This window comes from Danio rerio, chromosome 17 (genome assembly GCF_052040795.2).
Source record: "Danio rerio strain M-AB ecotype USA chromosome 17, GRCz13ab, whole genome shotgun sequence".
NCBI classification, from domain to species: domain Eukaryota; kingdom Metazoa; phylum Chordata; class Actinopteri; order Cypriniformes; family Danionidae; genus Danio; species Danio rerio.
The window spans coordinates 17,676,904-17,704,266 of record NC_141037.1 but is presented as its reverse complement, the minus strand read 5'-3'; the positions used below and the strand labels follow the sequence as shown (position 1 = coordinate 17,704,266).

The following is a 27,363-nucleotide window of genomic DNA, read 5'->3' as shown; positions in this document are numbered from 1 at the left end:
TATCAGCCCCCTGAATTATCAGCCCTCCTGTTTATTTTTTTTTCCCAATTTGTGTTTAACGAAAAGAAGATTTTTCAGCACATTTCTAAACATAATAGTTTTAATAACTCATCTCCAATAAAGAATTTATTTTATCTTTGCCATGATGAAAGTAAATAATATTTGACTTGATATTTTTCAAGACACTTCTATACAGCTATAAGTGACATTTAAAGGTTTACGTACGTTAATTATATTTTCTTAAATAGCCACTGGTAAAGTTGGCTTGAGGTATTTATTAAGAGTCCCATGAAGTGCTTTGAAATGTGCATGTTTATTCAATGTTTGACAATCTCAACCAAAACACAAAGAAAGGGTGGGACATAATGTAGCTCCTCCCTGTACAAAAAAAAAATTGCCAATGCCATTTAGTTTTCATCACTGCTCTGCCATTGAGAGTGGTTGAGCTCAAGCGCATCAAATGAGAATCGTCTTGGAAAGGCGGAGCATGTCAGATCCTAGAGAGTGTTTTATTGGAAACTAAACTGCAAGTATGAGGTGATGTGAATAAAACTGTTGATCCATTTAGGCAGAAGTGACAAATGTTAAGACCCTGGTCTAGGGACGTAACATAAAAAACACTTGATAAAAAAAAACAATTTTAAGAACACTTGGAGTAGGGTCCGTTTATTTGCCTTTTTTTCTTTTTTTAAACACCTAAAATGTGAAGCCAAATACTTTGAAGCGGACCCACAGAAAAAAAATAAATGAACAAAAAAATACCCCCTACCTAAACACCCAAATGAAACTAAATACTCTTAACTAAATAACAGAAATGCTTTTCATGTTTATATACTGTAAGTGTTGCATATACAGTTGAAGAATTATTAGCCCCCCTCAATTATTAGCCCCCCTTTTATTCTTTTCCCCAATTTGTGTTTAACAGAGAGAATATTTTTTCAACATATTTCTAAACATAATAATTTTAATCACTCATCTCTAAATACTGATTTATTTTATTTTTGCTATGAAAACAGTAAATAATATATAACTACATATTTTTCAAGATGCTACTATAGGAGCTTAAAGTGACATTTAAAGGCTTAACTAAGTTAGGTTAACTAGGCAGGTTAGGGTAATTAGGAAAGTTATTGTATAACGATGGATTGTTCTGTAGACTAATCGAAACAAAATGTAGCTTAAAAGGGCTAATAATTAAGACCTTAAAATGGATTTTAAAAAAAATGAAAAACTGCTTTTATTCTAGCTAAAATAAAACGCATAAGACTCTCCATAAGAAAAAAAAATGTTATTAGACATAACTGTAAAAATTTCCTTGCCCTGTTAAACAACATCTAATAATTTTGACTTAAACTGTATGTCCTAAATGCAAATTGTCACTGTTTTAGTGTGCACTAGCATTTAGATAACCTAAAAACTAACAATACTGATATTATCATTTAAAAATTTATGTATCTATTTCAATTTCATGGAATTTTTGATAATTTTTGCAATTACGTTGTAATTCATTGAACTATGCTAAAGACAGTTACACCATATGACAATATTGAGAATTGGCTAAAAAAATATATATATATATCATAATAATGCAATAACACAGCAGTTTTTACAACAAGAGTTCCGTGGAAGACAAATAAATGTTTAACCATTTACTGCAGTTTAATTTATGACAATACTAATTGTATTAATTTTCATTGGCATTTGTGACAGTGAAAAGGTTATAATAGTGTTGGATTGTTCATTAGTTTGAGTTCTTATTTCATTTTGACTTTTAATTAGTTTTTAGAGGTGGATTTACTAGTTTTATTAGTTTTTATATTTTGAAATTGCTTCATCAAAACCATCAGAATCAGAAACCCTCATTTTTATTTTTGTTACCAGAAATATTTTTCAGTTCTAGTTTTCTTTTTTTTTTTTTTTTCGTTAACTATAATAACCAGTGAAAATGCAACGTCACTTCAACAACCCATATAAATATGGAAAGAGATGCTGTGCTTGTCTGTAAAGAGGAATATTCAGTGAAGTCACAGTTAAGATAGAAGACTGGGAGCTTGTGCATATGGCAGTGAATGATGGGACAGATTACACGTTCTGTCTGATTGCATGAGCATTTAGATGCACTGCAGAGATAGCTACGCTACGCTGTGACGAACAGATGTCAGACCGTGAGTCATCACTTCATCAAATCAAGTCCTCAAAAAGCATCTGTGAATCATTCATGGTGTGCAAAACTACACATTTTCAGTAGAACGTCTAAACTAGTCAATTAAGACTTCTAGTAGCTCAAAGTAGAGCATGACACTAACAACACCATGGATTGATTCCCAGGGAAAGCAGGGAGTGAATTCAAATGCGTCTTGTCCACGTGATTCAGAAGTTAAGACAAGCCCCTGTAAAAAAAACATATCTGATAAACATCTTGCTGCTGTTCTGACAGTTTATGTTTCACCCTCGGTAAGACACGCCTGCAAACATCTTTTCAAGACCAGCGAACATTAAGAGACAGAGATGAAGTGACAAACACCCGACAAAACTACGACTTTTTGTTTCACAGACAGGAATTAGAGCAGCAGATGCCAAGTGAGCTGCTCACCTCGTGTTTACTTAACCGCAGAATTCTTCTCAGACTTATTTACATTTTCTGCACAAATGGAAATCCAGATATTGCGCTGAGGGGTAAACAGCCCCTGCTCGAGAAAAACACGGGTGATTGAGCCCTTGTCTGATTTGATTACAGGTTTTATACATCAACTACAACAGGGGGACCAGTCAGTACAGAGAGCTCCCAAGTCTGCCGCTTAACAGAGCAAAAAAGCTGGGGGATCCTGCACTGCAATTCATTCATCTGCATGCTAATTACATCCATTCACAAATGAAAATACCCACCAATGCCTATTGCCTTATCAGAGAGGTAAAGCACAAATCCATTAACTGCAGAGTTTGGTGATGTGCCGCTGTCTCAGTTTAAGTCAAAATGATTAATCCCGCTTCAATTTTTTTTCAAATATTTACCAAATGATGTTTAACAGCAAGAATTTTGTATTTCATTTATTTAATTTAGATTATTTTAGGGGTTTTTCCCCTTTAATGTGAATAAGAAGGATGGAGGTTACAGACAAGAAGTTATTAGGTGCAGAGAGAAGGGAATGGTAGTCAAAGGACCCTGAGCCGGGAATCAAACTCAGGTCATCATGAGCACCTTGGTGCTATTAACCACTCGGCACACTTAACCACTCGGCTATTGGCGCCAACAAGCAAAGGAAAGTCTTATTTGTTTTATTTCTGCTAAAAAAAAAATCAAAGCTGTTTTCGGGAAAAAAAAAAAAAAAAATTTTAAAGGTCAATACTATTAGTCCGCTTAAGCAACATTTTTTTTTTTTACTTTTTCAAATTTGCTAAACAATGACTTGCCTAATTTGACTAGCTTGCCAATTTAACCTAGTTAAAAGTGCTGTAAGTTTTTGACTCATCTAAAGCATAAAAATACTGTAATTTGTTTGCAGATATTTAAAAAAAAAATGCTAAGTAAACAATCTTGTTTATCAGAAAAACTATGCAAAAGTCATATATTCTGCTTTGAAAATGTGCATCACATGCTGGAACGTCTGTCTCTGTTTTGGTCCCTTTTACTAACCCAATTCCAGTTTGGCCAAATATATTTCAGCACTGCAGGTTGCATTGGTGGAAAACAGCATATTTGATTCAATCAGTCATACATAGGCCATTAAAGCATGTGTCCGTGACCGAAATGCAACCCCTGTTGGATAGTAGTAGACTCCAAAATGAAACGCAGATTCAGAGTTCCATGTGAGGTTATTATTAGCAAATAAATAATATAAATACTACAAACATAAACATTAGGGTTACCTTGTGTCCCAGTGTCCTAACAAAATACATCGTGACCAGATTTGTAGTGATAAACAATTTGGCTGTTTGCACCAGACGAACCATGACAGAAATTTAAACAGCCATTCTGAAGCACAGAATAGTGCATTTACTCCATTAATACATATAAGCCTTAATAACAGTGTTAAATGCACATGTTAAACTCACTGATATGTACTGGCTTACACTGAGCCACAGTTCTAATATTCAATTACAAACTGTTTATTTTCTTTTCTAGATCTGAGGTGAACTGTCGGCTGTTGCTTTCAGTAGTAGGCAATACATGCTATTAATCACATTAATAGCTTTTAACACATTGAATAAAGCACATGAGGTGTACTGAGGTGATCATTTCCAGTTTGCCGTTGTTCAGCTGCAAGAAATAGAAGCCTTTTCTAATATATTACGTATACTTACGTTAGTGTGTGTTTTGAACCAGGAGAGTAATATCTAGTGCAACCACTGTGTCAAACTTACATACTGCAAATTTAAGCCTTTAAAATGCACTTTAAGCTGAATACTAGTATCTTGAAAGATATATAGTCAAATATTATGTACTGTCATCTTGGCAAAGATAAAAAAAAACAGTGATGAGACATTAGTTATTAAAATGTTATGTTTAGAAATGTGTTTAAAAAAAATCTGTTAAACAGAAATTGGAGGAAAATATATAAATGGGGACTCATAATTCAGGAGGGCATATAATTCTGACTTCAACTATGTCATCTCTAATGAGATCTGCTACACTATCACTCCTATCCACACTGATCTGAGTTTATTGCAGTATGATGTGGTAATATTTGCTAACAAATTGGCTCTCAAAACTTGACAGAACATGATTAGCACTCTATGAGTGGTGCTGGTGCTTCGCTGAACATCATCAAATTTCTGCTGACAAGCTATGAAAGCATTTAAATGCTGCTTTAATTTGGGAGCTTTTTTTTGGTTGTTACTCATGCATTTGCTTTGTGAGGGTAATATAAATTAAGTTCAGAGACTACATGCTAAAAAAGCATGATAAATGAATTGCAGACAAATCACAAGCTATTTCTGGCTGGGGATAAATGGAATTGAGTTTTAAAAGGCTAATTCAACCTTCCAATTTCAACATATTCCTTACACAAAGCTGTAGCAGCTTTAGAAGACATGCAAGTATTATAAACTACATTTTAAGGTACATTTTGTCATTTTTGACAGAATCTAATCTGGTTTGCCATACACTTTAAAAAAATGCTCTTAAAGAAGCACTCTGCCTTTTTTTCCCCCAAATTCCAAGTTTTACAGTTAAACAGTGTGTTTTACCATTTTTTAATCCATTCAGCCAACCTGTAGATCACTTTTAGCTTAGCATAAATCACTTAATCGAATTAGGGTGTACTCACACTAAGCACTGTTGCCTTGAACCATGGCCAGGCACGATAGACCACCCTCCACTCTCCCCCTCAGCCTGCACTCACATTGCAATATACCTTCCGAGCCCGAGCACGCTTATGTCATCGATGATACGATTGTTCAGTTTTGAAGAGAAATCAGTAAAATGGAGATTGCTTTAGCTCTAGTGTTTTGTACTTTATTAAAAGTTGTTTGGGATGCAATGCCACTTTTGCTGAACAGATCCACCACTTTTGAAGCGCAAAGATTTTTTTGAAAGCCATTGTGCTGCACATATTAGGAAGCTTGCTGAATGTGGCAGCTGAAGTGCAGCGAAGGGTTTGCACATTTAATCATCAATGACAATTTGCGTTTATTTAAAAAAGGTAAGAACGATCCACACTCACACTACAAGTGTATCGCACCAAAGCCCAACCGAATCGTGCTCTGGAACACCTCTTCCAACTGGGCCTGGGCAGGCCAACTGAACCACGACCGTGCACGATTCAGAGCACTCACACTTGTCAAGCGAACCTGGAAATGCACCCAAGCACAGTTCAGATAGACTAGTGTTAGTGCAACCTTATGCCATTACCATCTTGCTCAAATGTCCAGAGAGTTTTAATAATTTACCTTTTACAGCCTGATTCTTCTGTAGTTACACTGTGTAGCAAAACCAACTTTATTTTCTAAAAGGTTGCACCTGCAGCAGCCAATATAGTTCCTAGCCATATTGGTCTAACGAAACTTCAGTCATTTGAGTGAGATGCTAATGGTCTAACCAGATCCAATGATATATACAGCCTGTTTAGTGAAAGGTTATCTAGGAAAAATGGTTCTTCTTTGGCGTCATTGTGGATCAACTTTTTATTTTAAGAGTGTGGAAGACTACTTTTAAAGAAGAATTCTTCATAAAAAGAAGAATGTGTTTTCCTCAGAACATTTTCGTGAACAATTTAAAAGATATTTTTTTCTCTCAGTGAGAATTACATTTTATTAATAGAAGGAATCTTTCTGCGCTGCTAATAAAGCTTATTCAAAAAAAAAAAAAAATTAATCCCAATTTAAGAACAATGATCATGCAGATTTATGCTTTTGTACAAATTCAGCACAGCCTTGATGGCAACATGAAGGAACTCCATATGGATAATTTTGTTTTGTGTTTACTTTATGATTGAAGTTGTTGCATGTCTGCCGGTAACCGCCTCTGAATGAGCGAGTTTGAGCTACTTAGACAGTGGCAACTAGCATTTCAGACGTATTATTGCAGAGCAACACAAAGAGACCGCAGAAGCATAAATGCACATCTATGTGCAAGTCATGCACCTTGGGCTACGCCGATCAATTGACACAGAAGTATAATTTTATAGATATTTATATTGGATGTGGTCTACATTGTTTTTGTCTATTGGTAGGAACGCGTCAATAAAACCGCAATTTTAGTACAGGGGGGCGCTCCTTTGAAATTAATGTAAGACCAAGGTTCAGTGGAGGACTGACCATCCGGAGTGATGATATATAAACATATACACACACACATCTATGATCGGGAGTTTTCTAGGTGGTCAATATGCAATTTTTTTTTTAAATTTACGAAATTTAGAATTTTATGTAATTTTTCTACATCGATGGACAGGTGACCGCAGGGGAATTGTCAACAACCGCACGGGCATTGTGTTTATGTGCATGGAAATGTATTATCCTCCCTCCCTGCTAAATTTATCTAATCAATGTCATGAAACACATCACCTCGTCTGTTTTCACTTCTAATTCTAACGAAGGGAACGAGTGAAGGTATCTCTTTTACGAACGATTCATGTGAACAGTCGATACCGCTGCATCTCAATGTGCACATCCACCGTTCTGATCTAAATGGTATATAACATTTATAATGTTCAATATTTGAAGGTGAACAGTATGCACATTAGGGATGGGTACTTGAAACTCTGTACTTTTGCGGTACTAAATTATAAAAGACCTATGCATTGATAAGCTCTGGCGTTATGATTCTCCTAACGGTACTGGATAATTACTGCTGAATAAACACTACACACAGATGCATAATTTAACTGACCAAACTTTTCTAATTTGCGATATTTGATATTGAACAGTTGGCAATCTCACATAAGAAATGCTCGTGTTTCCGGCGAGCGCGTCAAATATAAAAGCCTTCACAGTTCTTGGGTTTTGCGTGCGCACTCAGCGGAGGCTCACGCTAAGCACACGCATAGCTCGCTACAGAGACTCGCACGCACACACAGCTCGTAAGCTTGCAGAGTATCGGTGAGAACCAAATGGGTTGCATTTCATGAGTGGACACCGACAATGCCCATTGCAACAAACGCAACAAGTTGTTTTCTTGTACAAGCGGAAACACAAGCAATCTGGCTAAGCAACTTTCAACAGGGCAGAAAAACAAATAAAAAGTTTTCGACTGCCTAGCTAAAGGTACATCCACATCGTTATAGCAGTCAATTACATAAGGTCCTCTAAATTAGGATATTAGTTTGATAAACACACATCCGGTTACATTGTAAAAAGATGTTTGTTTTTTTTTATTCTGCAGTAGCCTAAATAAATCTTAAGCATTAAAAATGTTTTTACATTACTGTATTTACAGATATAGTCTATGAACAGCCTAATAATAAACTATGCTAATTAAGAAATTATAAAAAAAACAGCTTATCTTTACATTGTTAACACCCAAAACACTGTCAACTCATTTATGTAAATGTGTTAATGAAAAATCATTATCTGATTATTTAATTGCATTTTGCAACTCAAAGAGAGCACAAAGAGGGTATTTCCAACTGCAGGAAGCACAATAAACAAGTAAAGATCCCGACTTTTGCCAGAAAAGGCAAACATGTTGATTTTTCTCCAGAAGAATGGTAAAAAACTGTAATTTTCCTTCAAATCATTGTACATTCTTTTACAGGAACTTAACTTTTTTCATTTGTTTTACAATAATTTTTTTCATCATTAAAAACTTAACAAAAGTGTTGTTTTTAAAAAAAAAAACATACAAAATTACTGATAAGAGAACCGTTAAAGTACCCAAATGATAAGTGGTATCGATAAAAGTAGTAATACTGCTAAACCGTAATGATACCCATGCCTAATGCACACTGAGGCGCAGGCACTGTTATGTTTTCAGGCACCCTTATAAATTACATCAAAAACTAGCCGTTACTTCACTTAGCCCACAATAATACAAGTTCCTGGCACCATAGCATCTTGTCATGCTTCATTTACATTGTTTGCTGATTTTATTCAACAATCTCTAGCATAAGCTGAGAATTTAGTGCAAGCTAGTGCTACTTTGCCTTAGGATGAATGCAGTAAGTGACTGTATTATCATCGGTAACATTACTTGTTTAGTACAAAAATTCGTAACATAAAAGATCGTAAAAGCGAAATCTTACCTATGAAATGTTGTCTTTATGCTTTGTTTTCTTTGTTTGCTCATTTCTAAACCAGTACACAGCGCTAACGTCCAGCATCTTCAGATTGGCTTCAGTCTTCACAGTGCGGTAGAATGACTTTTGTCCTGACAGCACTGTACAAATATGCCGGCAGTATTGACACATGCTCATAGCCCGTATGCGATATCTAGTGTATATACCTATGGTCAAATTCAGCCTTAACATGAGCACCACTCTGCAATACACTCCTGCAGCCCTTTTCTCTGACTGGATGTCATCTGTTGACAGAGTGAAACGCATGTTTTAGAATAAATTTCTGCTAAAATTTTTGCAGAAACACAACATAGTTATCAGAGAGGTAACACCATTCTGTTTATATCTGGAGTCAGTATTTTTAAAAGTGTAGGCTATAATGGTCTTCACCGTTGTGCTCTCACTGTAATTGCCTCTATCTATTGGCCTCTAACCTGAGAAATATAGCTACCAGATAAACAACTCTACCGAGAATTCCAAAACCAGTGTGTCCTCTGACCTCTTTCATCCTTTCAGATCACTTGTACTATCTACAGAGAGCCCCTAAAATGGTTCAGGTGTTTACTTATGGCAATATGGTCCACAGGCAAAATGCATAATGCATTCAAGTTGTAAAACATATTGCCCTCAGGCAAAAACCATTTTCAAAGGCTTCTGATTAACAGACCTGATTGAGGACACATCTGGAATGGTATAAAAAGACAAAATAATTGCATTTTAAACTGGCAATCTAGAGACAGTAAGTATAACGTACACACTGAATTCTGAACATCTAAAGTATCCATTTGAAACAAACAGTCTCTAACAGCTACCAAATTACCATGGTTAACTTTTAAAGGCTACTTTCACATTCTCATAAACAATATGAAATTGTAACTGGTGACAAGAGACTAAATCTTCACCAATCCCTCAATAGAGCACATCTCTCAGAATCACACTGCAACATCAGTGAAAATACCTTTTCCGACTTCTTTCCCCCCAGATTTATCCCAAAGTCCAGAGAGTATTTGATTTCTTTTTGTCCTGGAAAACATATTAAGGGAAAAAATGATGCTTTAGGCCTATCGCTGGCTTACTGACGACGCTTTAGCCCTGACACGGAGATATGTAATACCTCATAGCTCAGCAAGCAGCTGAAGAAAGCTTGTGTGCTGTGAAGCGTCCTGAAATTTGATAGAGCTGACATCAGCGGCATCACTAACGTTGTTAATATTGCTAACGCGCGGTTCGGCTAGGCTTGAGAGCCCTTGAGCATCACTAACCTTGACCCTGCTGAACAGCCAGCTTCCAGCAGCAGATGACAATTTCCCCTGCACACTGCCCAAGGGGTCTAGCGGGCTCCATTAAGCCGGCACATCTGTAACAAAGCTCTAATCACTTCAGTAGAGGTATCTAGTGGCATCCTGGACATGATTATAAGATCAGGAGCGCTGAGAGATCGTAATCATTTAATCCTCTCAGAACATAGAGCTGCCTGATTTCTACAGCTCTCCAGTGTTTCCTATTATAGAATTCATTACCAAGAGGGGGGAAACAATTTGGACCTCAAAAACAGACAAAAAGGAAGTTTTCTTCGTCATATCTGCTCTATAACTATTTTTTAAAGGAACACAGAAGGAATATGTGTGCGTATTTGATGAGACAAAGTCAATAAAAGAACATAAGGATTTGATTTGGAATTGAAACAAAAACAAACAGAAATTGACTGAATACTTTTAGTAGAGGCAGAGCACTGTAACTTTCTATGCCATCAACTCCCAATGACAGAGTGGAAACGAAGCCCTTTGCACTGAGAGCCATCTGCCCTTGTGTACAATGACACGATGGGGGAGCACAGATCTGTGAAAAACACACAAAACACTCCCACTCTCTTTCCATGTCAGAAAAGTAGTGAACATTAAAGTACCTTTAGGTTAGTTTATAATTTTTACATAGATTTACAGTAAATGGGTATATAAAAGGAGTGTAAATGATGACATTTATCTTTTTTGGGGGTGAACTATCCTTTTAGATTACTGGCATTAAAAATTACTATAAACAAAGACATAAATGGAATACCCTTTTTAAAAAAAAATGTAGAAAAAAATTAACAAAAAAGCTTTTATTCATCTAATTAAAGCATTTAGGGTAATGGTTCACATCTAAATTTTATCACTTAACTCATTAAAAAAAATATATACTAATTTGGCTTAATATTTTTTATCTCCATGAGCAGTGTCAACTATTTCCAATTAAAAGTAGCTAAAGCCTGCCTGAAAAGTAGCTAAATGTTGCTATATGATGTCACATGCTAATTTGCATATTAATGATGTCATCAAGCAGTATCTGACAAGCGTAAGCCCATCATGTCTCTACTCTGAGGCGCTGTGTTTTATATTATATTAAAACATTACATCCAGCTGCCCAATAAATAGGTTCTTATTAGCATATTACTTTGCATGATGAGGTCATTGCATAATCGCAACTCAAAACTACATCTTTATTTAGTATACAAAATTATTAGATTTCTCAAATTGACTGGCCATCTTAGCAAAAACATTATTTGAAATGGGTCCATTTAAATTTGTATGAAAAATATAGTTGACTATTTGTAAAAATAATGCAAACACTTTTTCAAAGGATTTTTTTTTTTATACTACACTAATACTTTTTTTTAACTTGTGAAATTACACATTTGTGTAAGTGAAAACTTTAGCACTATTGGAATTTATTGCTACCTAAATTACTAACAATTATGCATGTTAACAAATATCAGTAAATTAACAGTTATGGAAAAAACTGAGCTAGCCATTTACTCTACACTCCAGGAGCTGTCACTGGGGCAGTACCTTTTCAAAAGGTACATATTTGTACCTAAAGAGTCCATAGTGGCACCTCAAAGGTACTTTTTAGGTACATGTGGGCACTAATATGCACTTTTGAGGTATCACTGTCGACTTTGGGTACAAATATGTATCTTTTGAAAAGGTACTGCTCGGAGGAGGACACAACGCACGCACACATGCGCACGCACACACACACACACACACAACCCTCCTCCTTAGACGACACCGCGTGCACACACACACACATGCATGCACACTACCCTTGGAGGAGGACACTGCACACACATACACGCATTACCCTCCTCCACGGAGGTTCGTAAACAAAGCGTCACACGCCGCGTTTTTAACGTGGCTTTACACGCGATATGAGAATATAGCGAGTTAACCTGACACAGTACAGGCGGTTATAAGTAACAAATCACAACTAAATACATTTGCAAGCTAGAGTAAACGAGGCAACAACTTTAATAGCACGTACTTACACTTGAAAAATGGAGGAAGAAACCGATCCAGGATTTGTCATAGTCCATCAGTACTCTTTAATGATCCTTCCTTTAACAAACGGCCGATAAAGTATTCTTTGTAGCATGTAGTTTTCAGAAGCACTCAAACTGCTCAAGGCTGGGCTAATGCTGAGGTTTCATCTTTGGGTAGAGACTCAATAATATCCATCTGCACATTGCCACTTTATTTGACCGGCGTGTTTGTGTGTGTGTGTGTGTCTTTTTCTGTGTTAGAGGTCGGGGCCGCAGGTTTCAAATCTTTTTGCGCGCACAACTACTTGGTTTCGTTGTCACGTTATAGCGAAACACCTAATGGCTCGTTATCAAGACGGCTTGTTTGAAGCACTATGAGTCGACTCTTTTATAGATGAATCAACAATTTTAAACACTGTACACTTACAGATTGAAGCCTTAGCTGTATATTTCACTTCACTTAGAGCTGTGTTACACACTACATGGAAGGGCATTTTCAAAAACCCATAATATGGGCTCTTTAATGAACTATCAAGTCATGAAAGAAAAGTAAAAATGAAACTCTCCATCAAATCCTTTTTGCTACTCTCCACTCCTACTGACATTACTGTAAATGCTGTTGCATTTATCATACAGCTCCTTGTGTTTAAACCAGCCTGATCTCACGAGAAAACGTAAGTATTTTACGTTTTGCCAGTTTAGTGGCTAATTCGTACGAATTCGTACGAGTTCAGTCGTACGAAATGGTACGATTTTAAAAAGGAGGTGTGGCACCTGACCCCACCCCTAACCCCAACCGTCATTGGGGGATAAGCAAATCGTACTAAATTGTACGAATTAGATCGTACGAATTCATACGAATTAGCCACTAAATGAAAAAGTTACGAATTGCCGTGAGATTGTGTTGGTTTAAACACCAATGAAAAAAGCAGCTCCACTGTTTCTCATTTTGCGTTCTCGTGTAACGTGATCATTAGCTGCCAAAGCTCAGTTTCAATACTCAAAACCGCAAGAATGGAAAATGTTTGACAGAACCCTGGATGTGTTCTCGATATCGAGGATGCACCATTGCAGACTTGAGCAAAGAAATCACTCTAGAAGTCCCAGAAGTCATTGCGGCTGAATAAAGGAGCCGGAAAGTGCAGCATTTTTATTATTAAAGTTCAGGGATATCACTTAATTATCTTAGGAGTCTCCCTTAATGAGAAGGTAAATGGTAAACATTAATGTAAAAATAAAAGCATAAACACAATAAGTGTTTATTTGTTGAAATTTTTTTTATTAAAATCAGTTTTGTTTTATATTGTGCAAAGTATATTTGTACGGCTTTTTTCCATGTTATATATATTAAAAAGGAATTGTTGTACTAATGCTGTAATATTTAAAGAATTTTCTGTTAAAAACGCAAGAAGGTTGCATGTGCACACTCACGTTGGCACCAATTGTTTAGTCAATAAGCATTAAAAGTTGATGAAAAGCATGAGCAAAAAACATCCCAGTGTGATCAAGCCTGTAGTTGCAATGTAACTCAGAGGTCACCAACCCTTATCCTGGAGAGCTACCTTGTTGCAGATTTCAGTTGCAACCCTGACCAAACACACCTGTCTGTAATTATCCTAATTAATTGGTTCAGGTGTATTTGATTATGGTTGGAGCTGAATTCTGCTTAAAGGTAGCTCTTTAGGAACAGGATTGGTGCCCCCTGATCTAACTAGTAGGCACAAGCATTAACTTTAAGCCCAAAGTTAAGACCACACAAACAGCCGGTGAAACCCTACCCTAGAGGGAAGGCTTATAGCCTCACTGTTACCACCCTGAAATTGGAGCCTGGCTGCCCCACGCATACAAGCAAAAGGTTGAGAAATGAGTGCAGGGCCTTGTTTTTGGAGGGCAGGAGCCAGCTGAGTTCCCACTGGCCACGTGCTATGAGGGGAAAGATCCAGAAGGGATAAGTCGAGCTCAAAGGGTGGTGATGTTTTTTGACAGGCCCATCAGCCTGCCTTTCCACCACACATTGGCTTACACCGGCACCACTGTGGCAGTCAGCCCACACAGCGCAGCATGAGAGGAATCCTGTCTCCACCCTCACGTTCAAAGAGATATCGAAAGAGAAGCCGACGAGACTGAAAGACACCGAGAGTGAGAGAGCACACACCGGGTCTCTCTTAACCTCACAAAACCAAGGGTGGGAGGGTGAACTCAAATGTCTACACCAACAATGTACATTTGTTACTGCTTTACCTGAGGTTATTTAAGGGAAAGAAACTATTGTTTAGGCGACGACCTGCCGGCTTGAAGCATGCAGCATACGGTGATGCTCTCTTTCGGAGTCGCTGGCAAAGCACAAAATATGCCAGTCAGGCAGACGCCACGGAAATGGAAAACGAGCTCATCCCCTGCTCTGTGATAACTGGTGGCCCTGTTCAAGGCTCCCTCGCTGTATAATCTGTCTCTGATCTCCTGACTGAAGTCTGCCTGTTTGATAGGAAGGCCTGCGTGACCACTCCATCTCAACATGTGAGGAACCTGTGGAAGGAATAAAAAAAATCAACAACCGTACCGTACTCCTGCATTCCTTGATGGCCCCTGCCTCAATTTTGATTTCAAGAGACTATATGATGAAAAATGGATTAGTCTAAGGATGCTATGACATAACAGACCAATATGTATGAGGAAAGAAGCCTTGGTTTTCTTGCTCCAAAAAAATGGTTTATTTCCAAGCACATCCGACACACCCAGACTGTCAGAGTTTGCTCTTAAGAGTGTCTCATCCTGAAGGTTACATGTGTCTCTTTCACAGCCTCTAAGTGACAGAGATGTTTACCACAGACATTCAAAGGATACCTTATCTTAAAGGCCACTGTAAATAGTACTGTGCTCAGGTGGATAAAATCCACTGCAACAAACCTGACAGGAATAAACGATTCGCCCTTTTCTTTCCTTGAAGGTAAAACTAGTCATGGTTGTAGGCAATGTATCAAACACCTGACCGTTGTATCACCAATATTTATAGACGTTACATAATGCATCATCCCATATTATAAAACAGATAGCTCAGGCTCTAAAATCAGGAGGTATTCTTGAAGTTGCTTTTTGTGCTGTGACAGCGTATATTTTTAATTCTATCTGAATTAGGCTAATCATCTAAACATTTATAGTCATTTTAATATACATGAATAACAGGTGTAGACATAATGATTCAGGTACAGTACAAATATGTACCAAACAAATACAGTGTTACTGTTATTTTAACCACTGTGTGGAACTTATTTTAAAACTTCTATTTCCATTTAACTTCATTTTAATGAATGTAAATGTATTCTTAAAAAACAAAATAATAGACAGCATATTCCTGTCCTATACAACAATATTCAATAATGCAAACATTTTTGTGCTTTTTAGTATTTTTCCAACAGTAGTATAGAGTGTGAATTAATGCAATAATCCCTCCCTCTAAACACACAAATGGGCATCTCCCAAACATGCAAACAAACTATCACAGGGTCTGACCAAGTTATAAATCTTTTCTGAGGGATTTATCAACCAGTAAAAGCACAAACATAATGGCATCCCTTCCGGTTGACTCAAATCCACTGACTTGTTTTCATTCACTTCAATAAGTCGATGAAGTTCATGAATTTAACTCATGAATTCTAATAACGAGACAGACGAGTCATCTAGGTATTTGCATTCCACACGATTCATTCATGCTATCCCAATGCAAATCGGTTAAGTGAACGTAACAATTTTAAGTAAACTGCACATAAAACAATCAGGTTGTCCCAAAAACAATTTCAAGAATTGTGTAATTGTGTCTCAGCTTATTGTAAAGGTTCAAGTCACCCTTGAGTACTTCTGTTTGAAATTTTAACAGATTTGTGTGTGCTGAGCATCAATTAAGACAACGTTAGCACCTGTCAGCTTTAATTGTGGGGAAAGCTGGATCATTTTGAGCTTTTGATAGCTAATGTCATCTTCCGGGTTTAAAATGATTTTTCAAAATCAGTGATGTAGCGTAAATCTGCCAGTAGAGTGATGACGCGTTGGCTCATTATTTTTCATAGCTGAGTTTTCTTATCCAATGAAGACCCTGCTTCTTATTTATTCATGAGAGCACCTGCAAGCATGAAGATAAGGCAGACCTGCCAAGCTGTGAGACCCAATGATTGGGTAAGAATGCATTTGCGTTGTGTGTGTGTTTGCATTTGCATTAGCCATTCATGAAGAGTCGTAACTTCGGGGCTTGTTGTACGTGTTTTCCCGCGATGCTGTCAGGGCCAATACAGGAAAGCTGTTGGTTTGCAGCAAGCATTTTTGTCAGGGGCGCTCTACGAGAATGGTGAATGTTGTCTTTTATCAGTTGAGTTTGTTACCATTCAGACACTTCACCTACATCCATGCTGCTGTGTTCGCCACATGTTTAAAATCCTCCAGATTACAGGCAGGGTTACTGGTTAGAATAGCAGTGCAGCAGGTCTGTCTATCAACCGTGTCTGCATTCAAACTCGGGAATTCAGGAGGAGAGAAGTCTTCCTCATTTATAGTGTTTACATGGTTATCTTTATAATGATATAACAAATTGTGGTTGTGTTTATATAAAAATATAAATAGCATATGTAGCAGGGCATTAAATTACTGTTTAGTTCTTTGCACTTTAACTTTGTAAACTCTAAAATCATGGGTCTCCTCAAGGTTTGTCTCATTTTGTGACCCAGCTGACAACAGTTGTTCGCTACCCTTTTTTTGCCCTGCTCTGCCGGCCATGACAACTTTACTCGCAGAGCTCCACGCCCATTATGAAGCATTTTTTGAAAGAATTCTGTGCTAGACTTTAACTGAAAGAGGGGGGTTTCATGTCCCTTTAAATAAGTAATTCAAACAAGCATCAAAAATCATTGAGTGTTCGTCACCATCAGTGATGCCGTCCTAATATAGTTTATATGAAATTAGAAGAAAAAGCTCAATGTCCAGGTTATTTCTTCAAATTACAGATATTTAATTGATATTCAGCACACATAAATCTATTTAAATCATAGAGAAAAAAAAATAGCTGAGGGTTTCATGACCCTTTAAACAAATGTAACAGTCCTAAAGACAAAAAAATCCACTTTGAGCTCTAATATAAAACTGCTATGTGAATACTGTGAATATTAAGTGCTCTCACTGCTCAAGGTGTTCTTGTTTCTTTTCCTATGATAAAAATAAATTCTGCTGTGCTATGCAGAGTTATTTATATACGAAGGCCAAAATGACTGCATCTACAAGCTACTGTTTTTGAACTGATGAACTTGCTCCATTTCCTCTTGTTCTTTCCTCCTCGAGCGGGAAAGCAAACCTTGGTTCCATGCAACGTCTTTGGTGAAGGTAGAGAGTGCGCAGAGTGTGAGTGTGTGCCAGGAGAGCAGTAAACCCATTACAGCTGAGGACTCGCATTGAAGTTGTGGTGCTCGAGGCACACAGTTCCTGGTGTGTGTCTTGTAAACCAGTCCTCTCCCTGAACCCTCAACGACTCACTTGCCTCCCCCTTCTGTTCGCTCACGCACACACACACACAACGTTTCCACTGGGACCCCTGTCTTTATTATCACAGCCCGGCAGCTTACTGTTTCCATGGCTCTGCAAGATGGATTAATCACACCATTTAATGTGTTTATTTCCCCCTGTCCAGGAGGCACAGGACTTGTGTGGAGGAGGTGGGCCTGTTATAACCAGCTATGTGCCGTCTTTAATTGGCGTGAGAGGGGACATGCTGTGCCACGGCCCCGAGTGGGACGCACCCATAAAAGGTGCCCTGCATAAGGGCACCTGGGCCCCAAGGTACACTTTCGTGCGCACACACACCTCCTATTCTCCTCCTAAATCTCATCCATTGATGTGCTAAATAAAAATCTGCCCAAAATAAGCACAGCAGCGGAATGTCATATCAACAAATGGCTGGAGGTCTGTTTCCAAGACAACAGCTAAGAATGCCCACAGAGCACATGCGAGAGAGCTCACTATGAATAATTTCTACTTTGACTTCCTTTGAAGCCATTACAGTTAGGGCTACACCTTTATGTGAGCACGAGGACCCATCTGAAACAGTAAAACAGGATCTATTATGAATATGCACCAGATGCACATAAAAGAGTAGGTTGAGTGGTGCTTGTCTGTACAAGAATACTCATCACATTGCTAGGGACGTTGCTATGCGGTTGCTAAGGTGTTTTGAGCGCTCTGTATAGTGTTGCTATGCGGTTGCTGGGTTTCTGGGTGGCTGCTTACGGCCTCAAAGGAGCCTACAAATACCTCAGCATGAATGTTTCGAGTCTGATCGTGCTGGAACAAACCACACAGTTTGAGATAACAAAAGTATTAAAAAGAATAATAAAAAATATTAAATAAATAAATAAAGATATCTCACGTAGAGAATGAAGGAATAATTTGAATATAATACTTGGGGCTGGGGTACCAATACAAAAAAAAGGGACAGTCGCATTTACATTGTGAGATCCAGTCATTTTTATAAACATTTATAAAATATTCATTCATTGTCCTTCGGTTTAGCCCCTTATTTATCAGGGGTCACCACAGCCGAATGAACCGCCAACAATTCCAGCACATGTTCTATGCAACGCATGCCCTTCCAGCCACAACCCACTACTTGGAAACACCCATACACTTGCATTCACACACAAACACACACACACACACCACCCACACACACACACAAGCACGCACACACTAGGAAACTGTAGTTTACAAACAGACATTGCTAATTCACAATTTTCTCGATGCAAATTTTGCCCATAGAATTTGACACAGAACAAAAAAAAAGTATAATGTAATGGGTCTATTATACATATGAAATTGAAGTTTTATTGTTTATTATTACATGGCTGTCTGGAATACTCAATTTTGATTAGTCAGTCGGTTAGTCAGTCATTAGTTAGTCAGTTGCGACATTTCAAGGTATGTGATTCCCAGAGAACAATCACTAAATAACACATGCTCTTTGAAACAACTTGACAGTCTGTGAATACATTCACATCCATATACTTAAATCCACTTTCATATGTATCTGATTGTCGGTCATGCCCCTGTTGTGTGCATGAATAAAGTTATGCTTTATTCAACCATTTTGTTTGTCAGCTTTGCATTTGACTAAAGAATTAATAAACTATTACAGCTCAGAACAATTTTTTGTGCCTAACTTTTAATCTTTGTGCCAAGCAGCCATGTAATAAGTGGGATAAAGTACATCCAAGACAGTTGTTTTCACAGAATAAAGCCCTTTAATCTTATAGAACAGCCCTCCACTTCGCATTGGGCTTTCAATGTCTTGTCAATCTCTATTCCGTTATAGCTGTAATAACATCTATTACATGTTCATTTTTTTTAAATAATCTGTATTATTCTCTAATATTAAAACCAAAGACAAAATATTAGACACAAGTGCTTTTCCTATGCTGTGTTCACACCAGACGCAAATGAAATCGCTCTATTCATGCATACATAGAAAATTTTGGGTTTACTCGCTTCATTGGCACAAGAAATTCACTTCACAATAGATGGAGATTCACGTCACAGGCAGGGGTTCTGTCTGCCTTGTGACTCTAGCTTCGTTACTTAATGGCTAACATGGATTTTATTAAGAGAATAGCATTAGGATGCATTAGGAATGCTGAAAAACAGCGAATATTCGTTCGGTGCCATGTTTGAGTCCTCTAGATCCTTTCAGAGGTGCACCTAGCTGTGAGTTAACCAACTCCTCCATAAACTACCTGGTTGATAAAGCCTTTCAGAGGGTCTTCAGACTGAGCCCAGCACAGTTTGATGAGCTGTTGTCAGTCTCGGCAGAAGGATTTCCCCTCGGAACACCAACAACAGGCGATACGTCATAATCACGCCCCCACAAGAGCAAGCTCCTGATTGGTTAAAGCAGCGCAAATGTCCACTGAAGTTCAAGTGACACTGAACTCAAGCGATTTGGGCGTTAAGAAACTGCTTATTTTACGTGAATCAGGTCATTTGCACCTACTCATTCATGCAAAACGCACCGCAGGATGTCTATTTGTGTTTTTGCATGGACTTTACAATAAAATCTTGAGCGCTTGATGCTTCATCTGCGTCTGGTATGAACGCAGCATAAAGCACCTATAAAAAATTTTGAAAATAAAATATGAGACATGGCTGATGTTAAAAAGTGTTTAAGCACAATAAACCACAAAATGATGCTATGCTGAATGGCAAACACCCAACAAACAATGCACAAAGAAAGCCAGTTAGTTTGCAATCCTGAAATCAGTTTCGTCAGTGGCATATTACATCTGAAAGCAAGACGACGCAAACGTAATTATAAGCGAATTGAAATTTTTTTTAATATTTAATATTATATTAGATCCATGCTTTACTTTTTAATGTAATATACCTGTAGTTGTCTAATTCGCTAAACAACAACAGTGGTAATCCAGCATTGAGTTTGAGTTCAAACATTTCTATTTATTATTCCAATTTTAATTATACTAAAATAATAACTTATTTGTACTTAACACGCTGCAATTACCACTGCTACTGCTTGTCTGGACATTATTACTGCCCATGTAAACATAGTTAATGAAATTTCACTAATGTAACCATAACCCTTTCCTCCCTACAAATCCCCTCAAGCACGGCAATAATGATGATAAAAATAAAAAACTCAAGCAAAAACTATTTCTAGAAGTTTTTTTTTTTTGCATGACAAAGACGATGTGAAACAAATATTATTTAATTATATTATTAACAAGATAACTAATTCTTAATGGTGAAAATATAAAATGAATTCTAATAGCAAAATTATTTTATTTCATCCCAGTTTGAATACCCCTGAACAATTAAAAACTGTTTACCTAGTATTCTGTTGTAATATTCACATGATCTCATACAAATAACCTACTGGATTTTTTGCTTGCAACTACTTAAGTGAACAAATATAAAAACCTTGTGTATGACAGTAAACAGCGGCGTCTCCAATAGGCGCCCTGTTTTTGAGTCTCTAATGTCTCCTCACTGCCGTATGCTCTCAGGTCTGAACAACCCTGCTCTCTCCTTCTGCTCACGTCTGAACAAGGTAATTATATCTGCAGGTGTCTGATAGCTTTATTCATGGGACAATCCTTCCAGTTATCCTCTTTGATCAGTGGGAGAAAAAGCACTTTTGGGCTGTCATCTTCATCTCCAAAGCATACTATCTCAAGCTACGTTTGCCGACGAGAAAAAAAGACATCAGTGCGGCAACTCAGGGGGCCGAGCATAATCTGAAACTGACTGGAAGCTTTTAGAGAGACATAGAAATTGCCTAAGCTAAGATGTCGCCAAACTTCATTTTAAATCTCTCCCTGGTAGAAAACTACTCTGTAAAAAAATGTTGAGTTCCACACAATTCCTCCAAGCAGTCAACACAAATCGATTAAGTTAACTTCATTGTTTTCACAAATTCAAGTGGAGTAAGCAGAACAATTAAGTCTCCCATAAAAGTCAAGAATTGTGTTGATTCAGCTCATTTAAAATACATAGTTTGAACAAGTGTAGGGTAGGGATGCAATGATTATACACTCACCGGCCAGTTTAGTAGGTATACCCGTCCAACTGATCTTAACACTAATTTCTAATCAGCAAATCACATTGCAGCAACTCAATGCATTTAGGTATGTAGACATAGTCAAGACGATCTGCTGCTGATCAAACAGCATCATAATGGGACAGAAAGGTGATTAAACTGACTTTGAACATGGCATGGTTCTTGGTGCCAGAAGGGCTGGTCTAAGTGTTTCAGCAATGGCTGATCTACTGGTATTTTCACGCACAACCCTCAATAAAGTTTACAGAGAATGATCTGAAAAGAAGATTGCCAGTAAGCGGCATTTCTGTGGGCGCTAATGTCTTGTTAATGCATCAGAGGAGAATAGCCAGACTGATTCGAGCTGATAAAAAGGCAACAGTAACTCAAAATTCAACTCAAAACTCAAATAACCACTCGTTACAACCAAGGTATGCAGAAGAGCATCTCTGAATGCTAACATGTCTAACCTTGAGACAGATGGGCTACATCAATAGAAGACGACACTGGGTGTCCTGTCAGCTAAGAATGGGAAACTGAGGCTACAATTCGCACAGGCTCACCAAAACTGGACAATAGAAGACTAAAAAAAAAAAAACGTTGCTTGGTATGATGAGTCCCGATTTTTGCTATGGCATTCGGATGGTAGGGTCAGAATTTGGTGTCAACAACATGAAAGCATGAATATATCCTGCTCTGCATCAACGGTCCGGGTTGGTAGTGGTAGTTTAATGGTGTAAGGGACATTTTCTTGGCACACTTTGGGCCCATTAGTACCGATTGAGCATTGTGTCAACGCCACAGCCTACCAGAGTGGTGTTACTGACCATGTCCATCCCTTATAACGACAATATACCCGTCTTCAGAGCAGGATAACATGCCATGTCAAAGCAAGAATCATCTCAGATTGGTTTCTTGAACATGACAATGAGTTCACTATATTCAAATGGCCTCCAAAGTCACCAGAAATCAATCCAATAGAGCACTTTTGGGATGTGGTGGAACGGGAGATTGGCATCATGGATGTGCAGCCGACAAATCTGCAGCAACTGCATGATGCTAACATGTCAAGAGACATGTTTAGGGATTATATGCAACATTATTTATTCTCTTAGGCAAGGCAAGATCTCCACTTAACTATCATACTTAAAGGGAAAATGTGCTTTATGCATTAGCATAAAGCATCAGAAACAGTAGATTGCTATGACAAGAAATTGGTACTCAGTATTGCCTTCAAAAATCCTGATCGGAGCATCCCTAGTATTTTCATTTTGGCATTTTTCTTTGTGGACCAGAGTAAACGTTTACATTTCATAATGTATGAAGATTAGTCAGTTCAAGTCACTTGCGAAAAGTTGAAATGTTTTCAACTAGGTGCACCTAGAAAGCGCAAGTGCGTCCCTCCGAATATGAATGTACAAGCAAAGAATCTCCATTGGAAGTAGCAAACTTGTTTGTGCCAAAGACATGATATGTGATTGCACCTTGGGTAATAGCCTCAGCAATAGTTAATCAAGTGTGCATAAATATTAACCTTGGTGTACAAACTCTGAACTTTAAACTAGGGCACAGTTGGCATAACTTTGTTTAGTTGCAGCAGTTTTGCTCTATGTAGAAATGCAGTGTTGATAAGCCTTGTTAATTAGAGTAGTTGTAGTTGGCGCCAATAGCCTAGTGGTTAATTGCGCTGACACATAGCACCGTGGTGCTCACGGCAACCCGAGTTTGGTTCCCAGCTCAAGGTCTTTTGCTGACCCTTCCCCTCTCTCTGCTCCTACTTTCCTTCCTGTAACCTCCACTGTTATTTCTAATTAAAAGTAAAAACCCCTTAAAAATAATTACTACAAAAAAAAGTGAAATTGGTTAATCGTGGCATCCCTAGTGTAGGGTGTTATGTGGATCCCAAAAAAATATTTTCAATATATACTAGAGTTAGTCATGGCGACCCAGAGAACAAGATTACTACTATCCAAATTATTTTTTAATGCAAATATTTCCAGATTCAGTCTGAGGGCTGATTTTCCTCATCTAATGAAGGAAAGACCTACTCAATTATTTGCAATCAGAATGTTTTGGCAAGTTGGACTTTGCAGTCGGGCCAATTCCCATTCCGATTGCAAATGCAGCTTGTCAGGAAAATGAACCCTGCAGTTATAAGCCAGAGAGTCAATCATCTCGCAAAAGACACCCTGGCAAAAACAGGAAATGATGCAATTCTGGACACAAAATACCCATTTAAACCATGTTTGTCATATGTCTGCATTGCATTGCGGCGGTCCCTGACCAACATCCCAGAAGATTTTTTCTTTATCTTTTGGCCAAAACAACAAACATTACAGCATTATCAGGAGTATGTCTTCATCGCCGTCTCTGACAGACACAAACAGAATCCGCGGCTTTGCTTTTCAATCTCTACGGTAAGTCAGACAAGACGTGCGTAATGTGTGTCACAAAACACGCCATCTCAAATCCCGGCTGCAAAAACTTTAATGGCCTCCGCCTTTGAAGACAGACCTTCTATGCAGTGGTTGTTTAATAATAAAAACGTGACAGCGGAAAGGCTGTGGAGAAAGAGACAGAGACGATCCCTGCTATTCCCATGAGCCTCGGTTTAGAGGCTCTGACAGCCAATCACAAGACTCGCAGCTAAGGGCAAAGACATGCTTCTAGTTTTCTAAACTAACAGGCTGTTTGAGTGAACAGGCTATGGTTACATGCTACAGGACAGTGGATTCACGTCTCTCAAATCAAATTTAAAATATATATATATATATATCACAAAGCAAACAGAAGTTGATCCATGTCCATGGTGACCCTCAGGGCATTATGTGCAGCTTTCACAAGTCAAAAGAAGACAATCATAAAAGTGCCTGTGTAGATCAAAGGTGCTCTGTAGCTCCTAAGACTATTTTGAAGGACTTTCCATTGGTGAAGTAAAATTTAATTTTACAGGCTGCTGGGGAATCAAGAAATAAAGTGTTGATGTGAAGCATCTCTCCAGTGTTTTCATGATTTTATTTTGAAGTACTCCAGTAAATATATAATTTTCAGTTGGGTTGCACAATATAATCACAATTTGTATTGCGATATTATGCAATAGGGGAGAGCAGCACAAAAGTAACGTATTAAAAATAAGACCTGAACTTGGCATTCATTGTAAGAGCTTTTGAGGAAGCCATTCTCTCTAAGTCCAGGTACAAATACTGTTCTTTAAAAATTATTCCAACAGAGCATTTGCTTTTACCACACTGGTTATTTTGAGGAGTGCAAAAGTAATTTATACAAGTGGACGATCTTTCCAAGATCCTTCTGAAATCTGGCCAAGTACTTTATAGAAGAGAATTTTTCATGATGTTGTTTTTCAAACTGGTTTTTCTTAATTATGTCCATTTGCAAATCACTAAAGTGAGGTAAAACTGGATTCAGCAATATTTCATGCAAGCGCTGGAAAATCTGTCATTCTGACAAAACTATTTGTGAATGCGTCGCAGCTGCATAATTCTATTGTACTGTGCTAAAATGAGCCCTGTTGTGTTTGAACTACAACATATTGGAAAACCAACAGTTTAAAGCCTGCAGTGTACTTTGTGAATGATGACTATAAAGAGAAATGTTGTGCTGTGCAATAATACGATTGCCAGCATAATTGGTTGTTGCTTTCACTGGTATTTCCCAAAGAACTGCTCTGTTGCTTCTTGTTTTTTCAGATAAGCTATTCATTGCAACAAAGCAAGGGTCATTTTTTATTTCATTAATTAATGTCAAATATTTTGTAAAATTTGGGAGGAATATAACTAGGAACATAACCAAAAATGAAACAGGAATATTACAATCTTGTCGTCTTTTTTATTGATTTTATGAAAAAAAAATAACTATATCCATACATTAAAAACTAAACCGATTATAGTCTTGGATAAGTCAATGATCAGAAATAATATACATTTTTCTATCTATCTATCTGATTTAATTTGTTTTAAATTTCTTATATACATACAAAACAATCTCTAATACTCATTCCAACACACCCACGTAATTATAGTTATATAATATGAATTAATTTGGCCTGCAGCACTTAAAGGCCAACAACAGAAACAAGACTAAGTTTAAATTAGGGCTGGGCAATAAAATCGGTATCTGTATTTGTTGATCAAACACCATTGTCAATATCAATAAAAAAAAATTTTGTTTAAAGTATGAAGTTTTACTATGGAGCACTATAGTTTTATTAAATTGTGGTTGCTGAGCGCGCACCTTGGAAGCAATTGCAAAATTCCAGGTGCACGTATTTGAAAACATCAGGGGCCCCATGTATCAATGCTGCTTACGCACAAAAACATTGTGTACGCCAGGTTTCAGTTACACGTTTGCATTTACTAACAATGAAAAAAGTGAGAATGTGCCAACTTCATGTCTGACTTACGCATATTTCTTTTGTGTAAAGTATCGCACCAAAACATTGCTATTCAATTATAATTGATGAAATTAGGTAATTGACACTATATATATATATATATATATATATATATATATATATATATATATATATATATATATATATATATATATATATATATATATATAATTTATTTATTTTTTTACCAATTGTGTGATTTAGAACATATAAAAGCATTTGCTAATGTATACAACCCTTAATCTATGGCAATGGCAGTGTTGACGGTTTTGCTTGTGCACGTGCACTTAGTTTCATGTTAATTCGGATGTACAAAGAAAATATGCATGGGATTCCACGTATGTAGCTTCATACATCTGAATTTTTAACTGCATATGCACAGTTAAAGCTTTGTCCGTACGAAATGTTTTAGTATTAGTTCCATGCAAGTCTTTGTACATGAAGCCTCTGAACTTTTACAAATGCTGCATTCGCAGTTGGTTGCCGCCTGGTTAGAGAAAGAAGGCAGGGGAGCACAAGTCCAAAGCACAAAGAAAATGGTGAAGGAAACCACAAACTCGCACTAGTCATTTAAGGTCAGAAGAGCAATGTAAAAAGGAGTGCTGTGAGAAAATTGTAAATAAAAAATGCAAGGATGTCGCCAGAGTGGCTTTTTGGTTTCTTTTCTTGTGCATCCCAGCCACTAGCACCCCGTCTGAAAAAGTTTTTTAGCATAGCGGTAATATAGTCGTTCAACTTCACAATTTGCAGTGTTGCAATATGCATTTAAATAAGCATGGCTGGTTCCTTTACTTAAAAGCTCAAATTTGATTATCATAATTTGCTTTGTTTATATAGTTTGAGGTTTACTGCATCATTATTATTCACACCTTTAAGTCTGCTTTGAATGTTCAATGTTCACGCTTTACCCATGCATACACTCATTTTATATTAATAAAATGTCTTAACATTTTATTAACCAGGTTTAAGAGTCTCTTTAACACTTGTTTATTTTGTTATAAAGAGATCAGATATTGTTTAATATTTTTTTGTTTTTGACTATTAAAACTATTTGCGCCTCAATGTTGATAAACTAAAATAAAGTGTTTAAAAAAATTCTAATATACCTAAATGGATTGTTAAAAACATATTCAACAATTATTGATACTGAATAATATGAACCATGATATCACAACTTTCTTTGCAATATCACCCAGCGCTAGTTTTAATTGCTCAATTTTACGAATTTAAGACCTTTTTTAACTTAATAGTTTTGTTTACCTGTACCATCAATGAAGGGACAAAAGCTGCTGGTTAAATGAAAAGTTAAAAGCATAGTTGTCAATCACCAGCGATGTGCAAGGGTTGGATCGCTGGT

The 27,363-nt window shown here is 37.3% G+C and overlaps 2 protein-coding genes across 15 annotated transcripts in view; one reads left to right on the top strand and one right to left on the bottom strand.

The window, feature by feature from the left end:
- hmbox1a (homeobox containing 1a) overlaps positions 1–27,363 on the top strand; it is a 664,927-nt gene that overhangs the window by 463,574 nt on the left and 173,990 nt on the right. The gene's annotated exons all lie outside the window — the stretch shown is intronic.
- The window catches only part of efcab11 (EF-hand calcium binding domain 11), a 109,254-nt gene that overhangs the window by 34,657 nt on the left and 47,234 nt on the right, over positions 1–27,363 (bottom strand). For 3 of the 14 annotated variants that reach the window (XR_015512555.1, XR_015512557.1, XR_015512560.1), the window contains 2 exons: positions 14,257–14,541; positions 13,274–14,138 (listed from right to left, as the gene is read on the bottom strand). Coding sequence is in view for 2 of the 8 variants with exons in the window: in XM_087289006.1 (XP_087145132.1) it covers positions 14,526–14,541 (16 nt within the window). In the remaining 6 variants the exon portion in view is untranslated. 14 annotated transcript variants of the gene reach the window in all.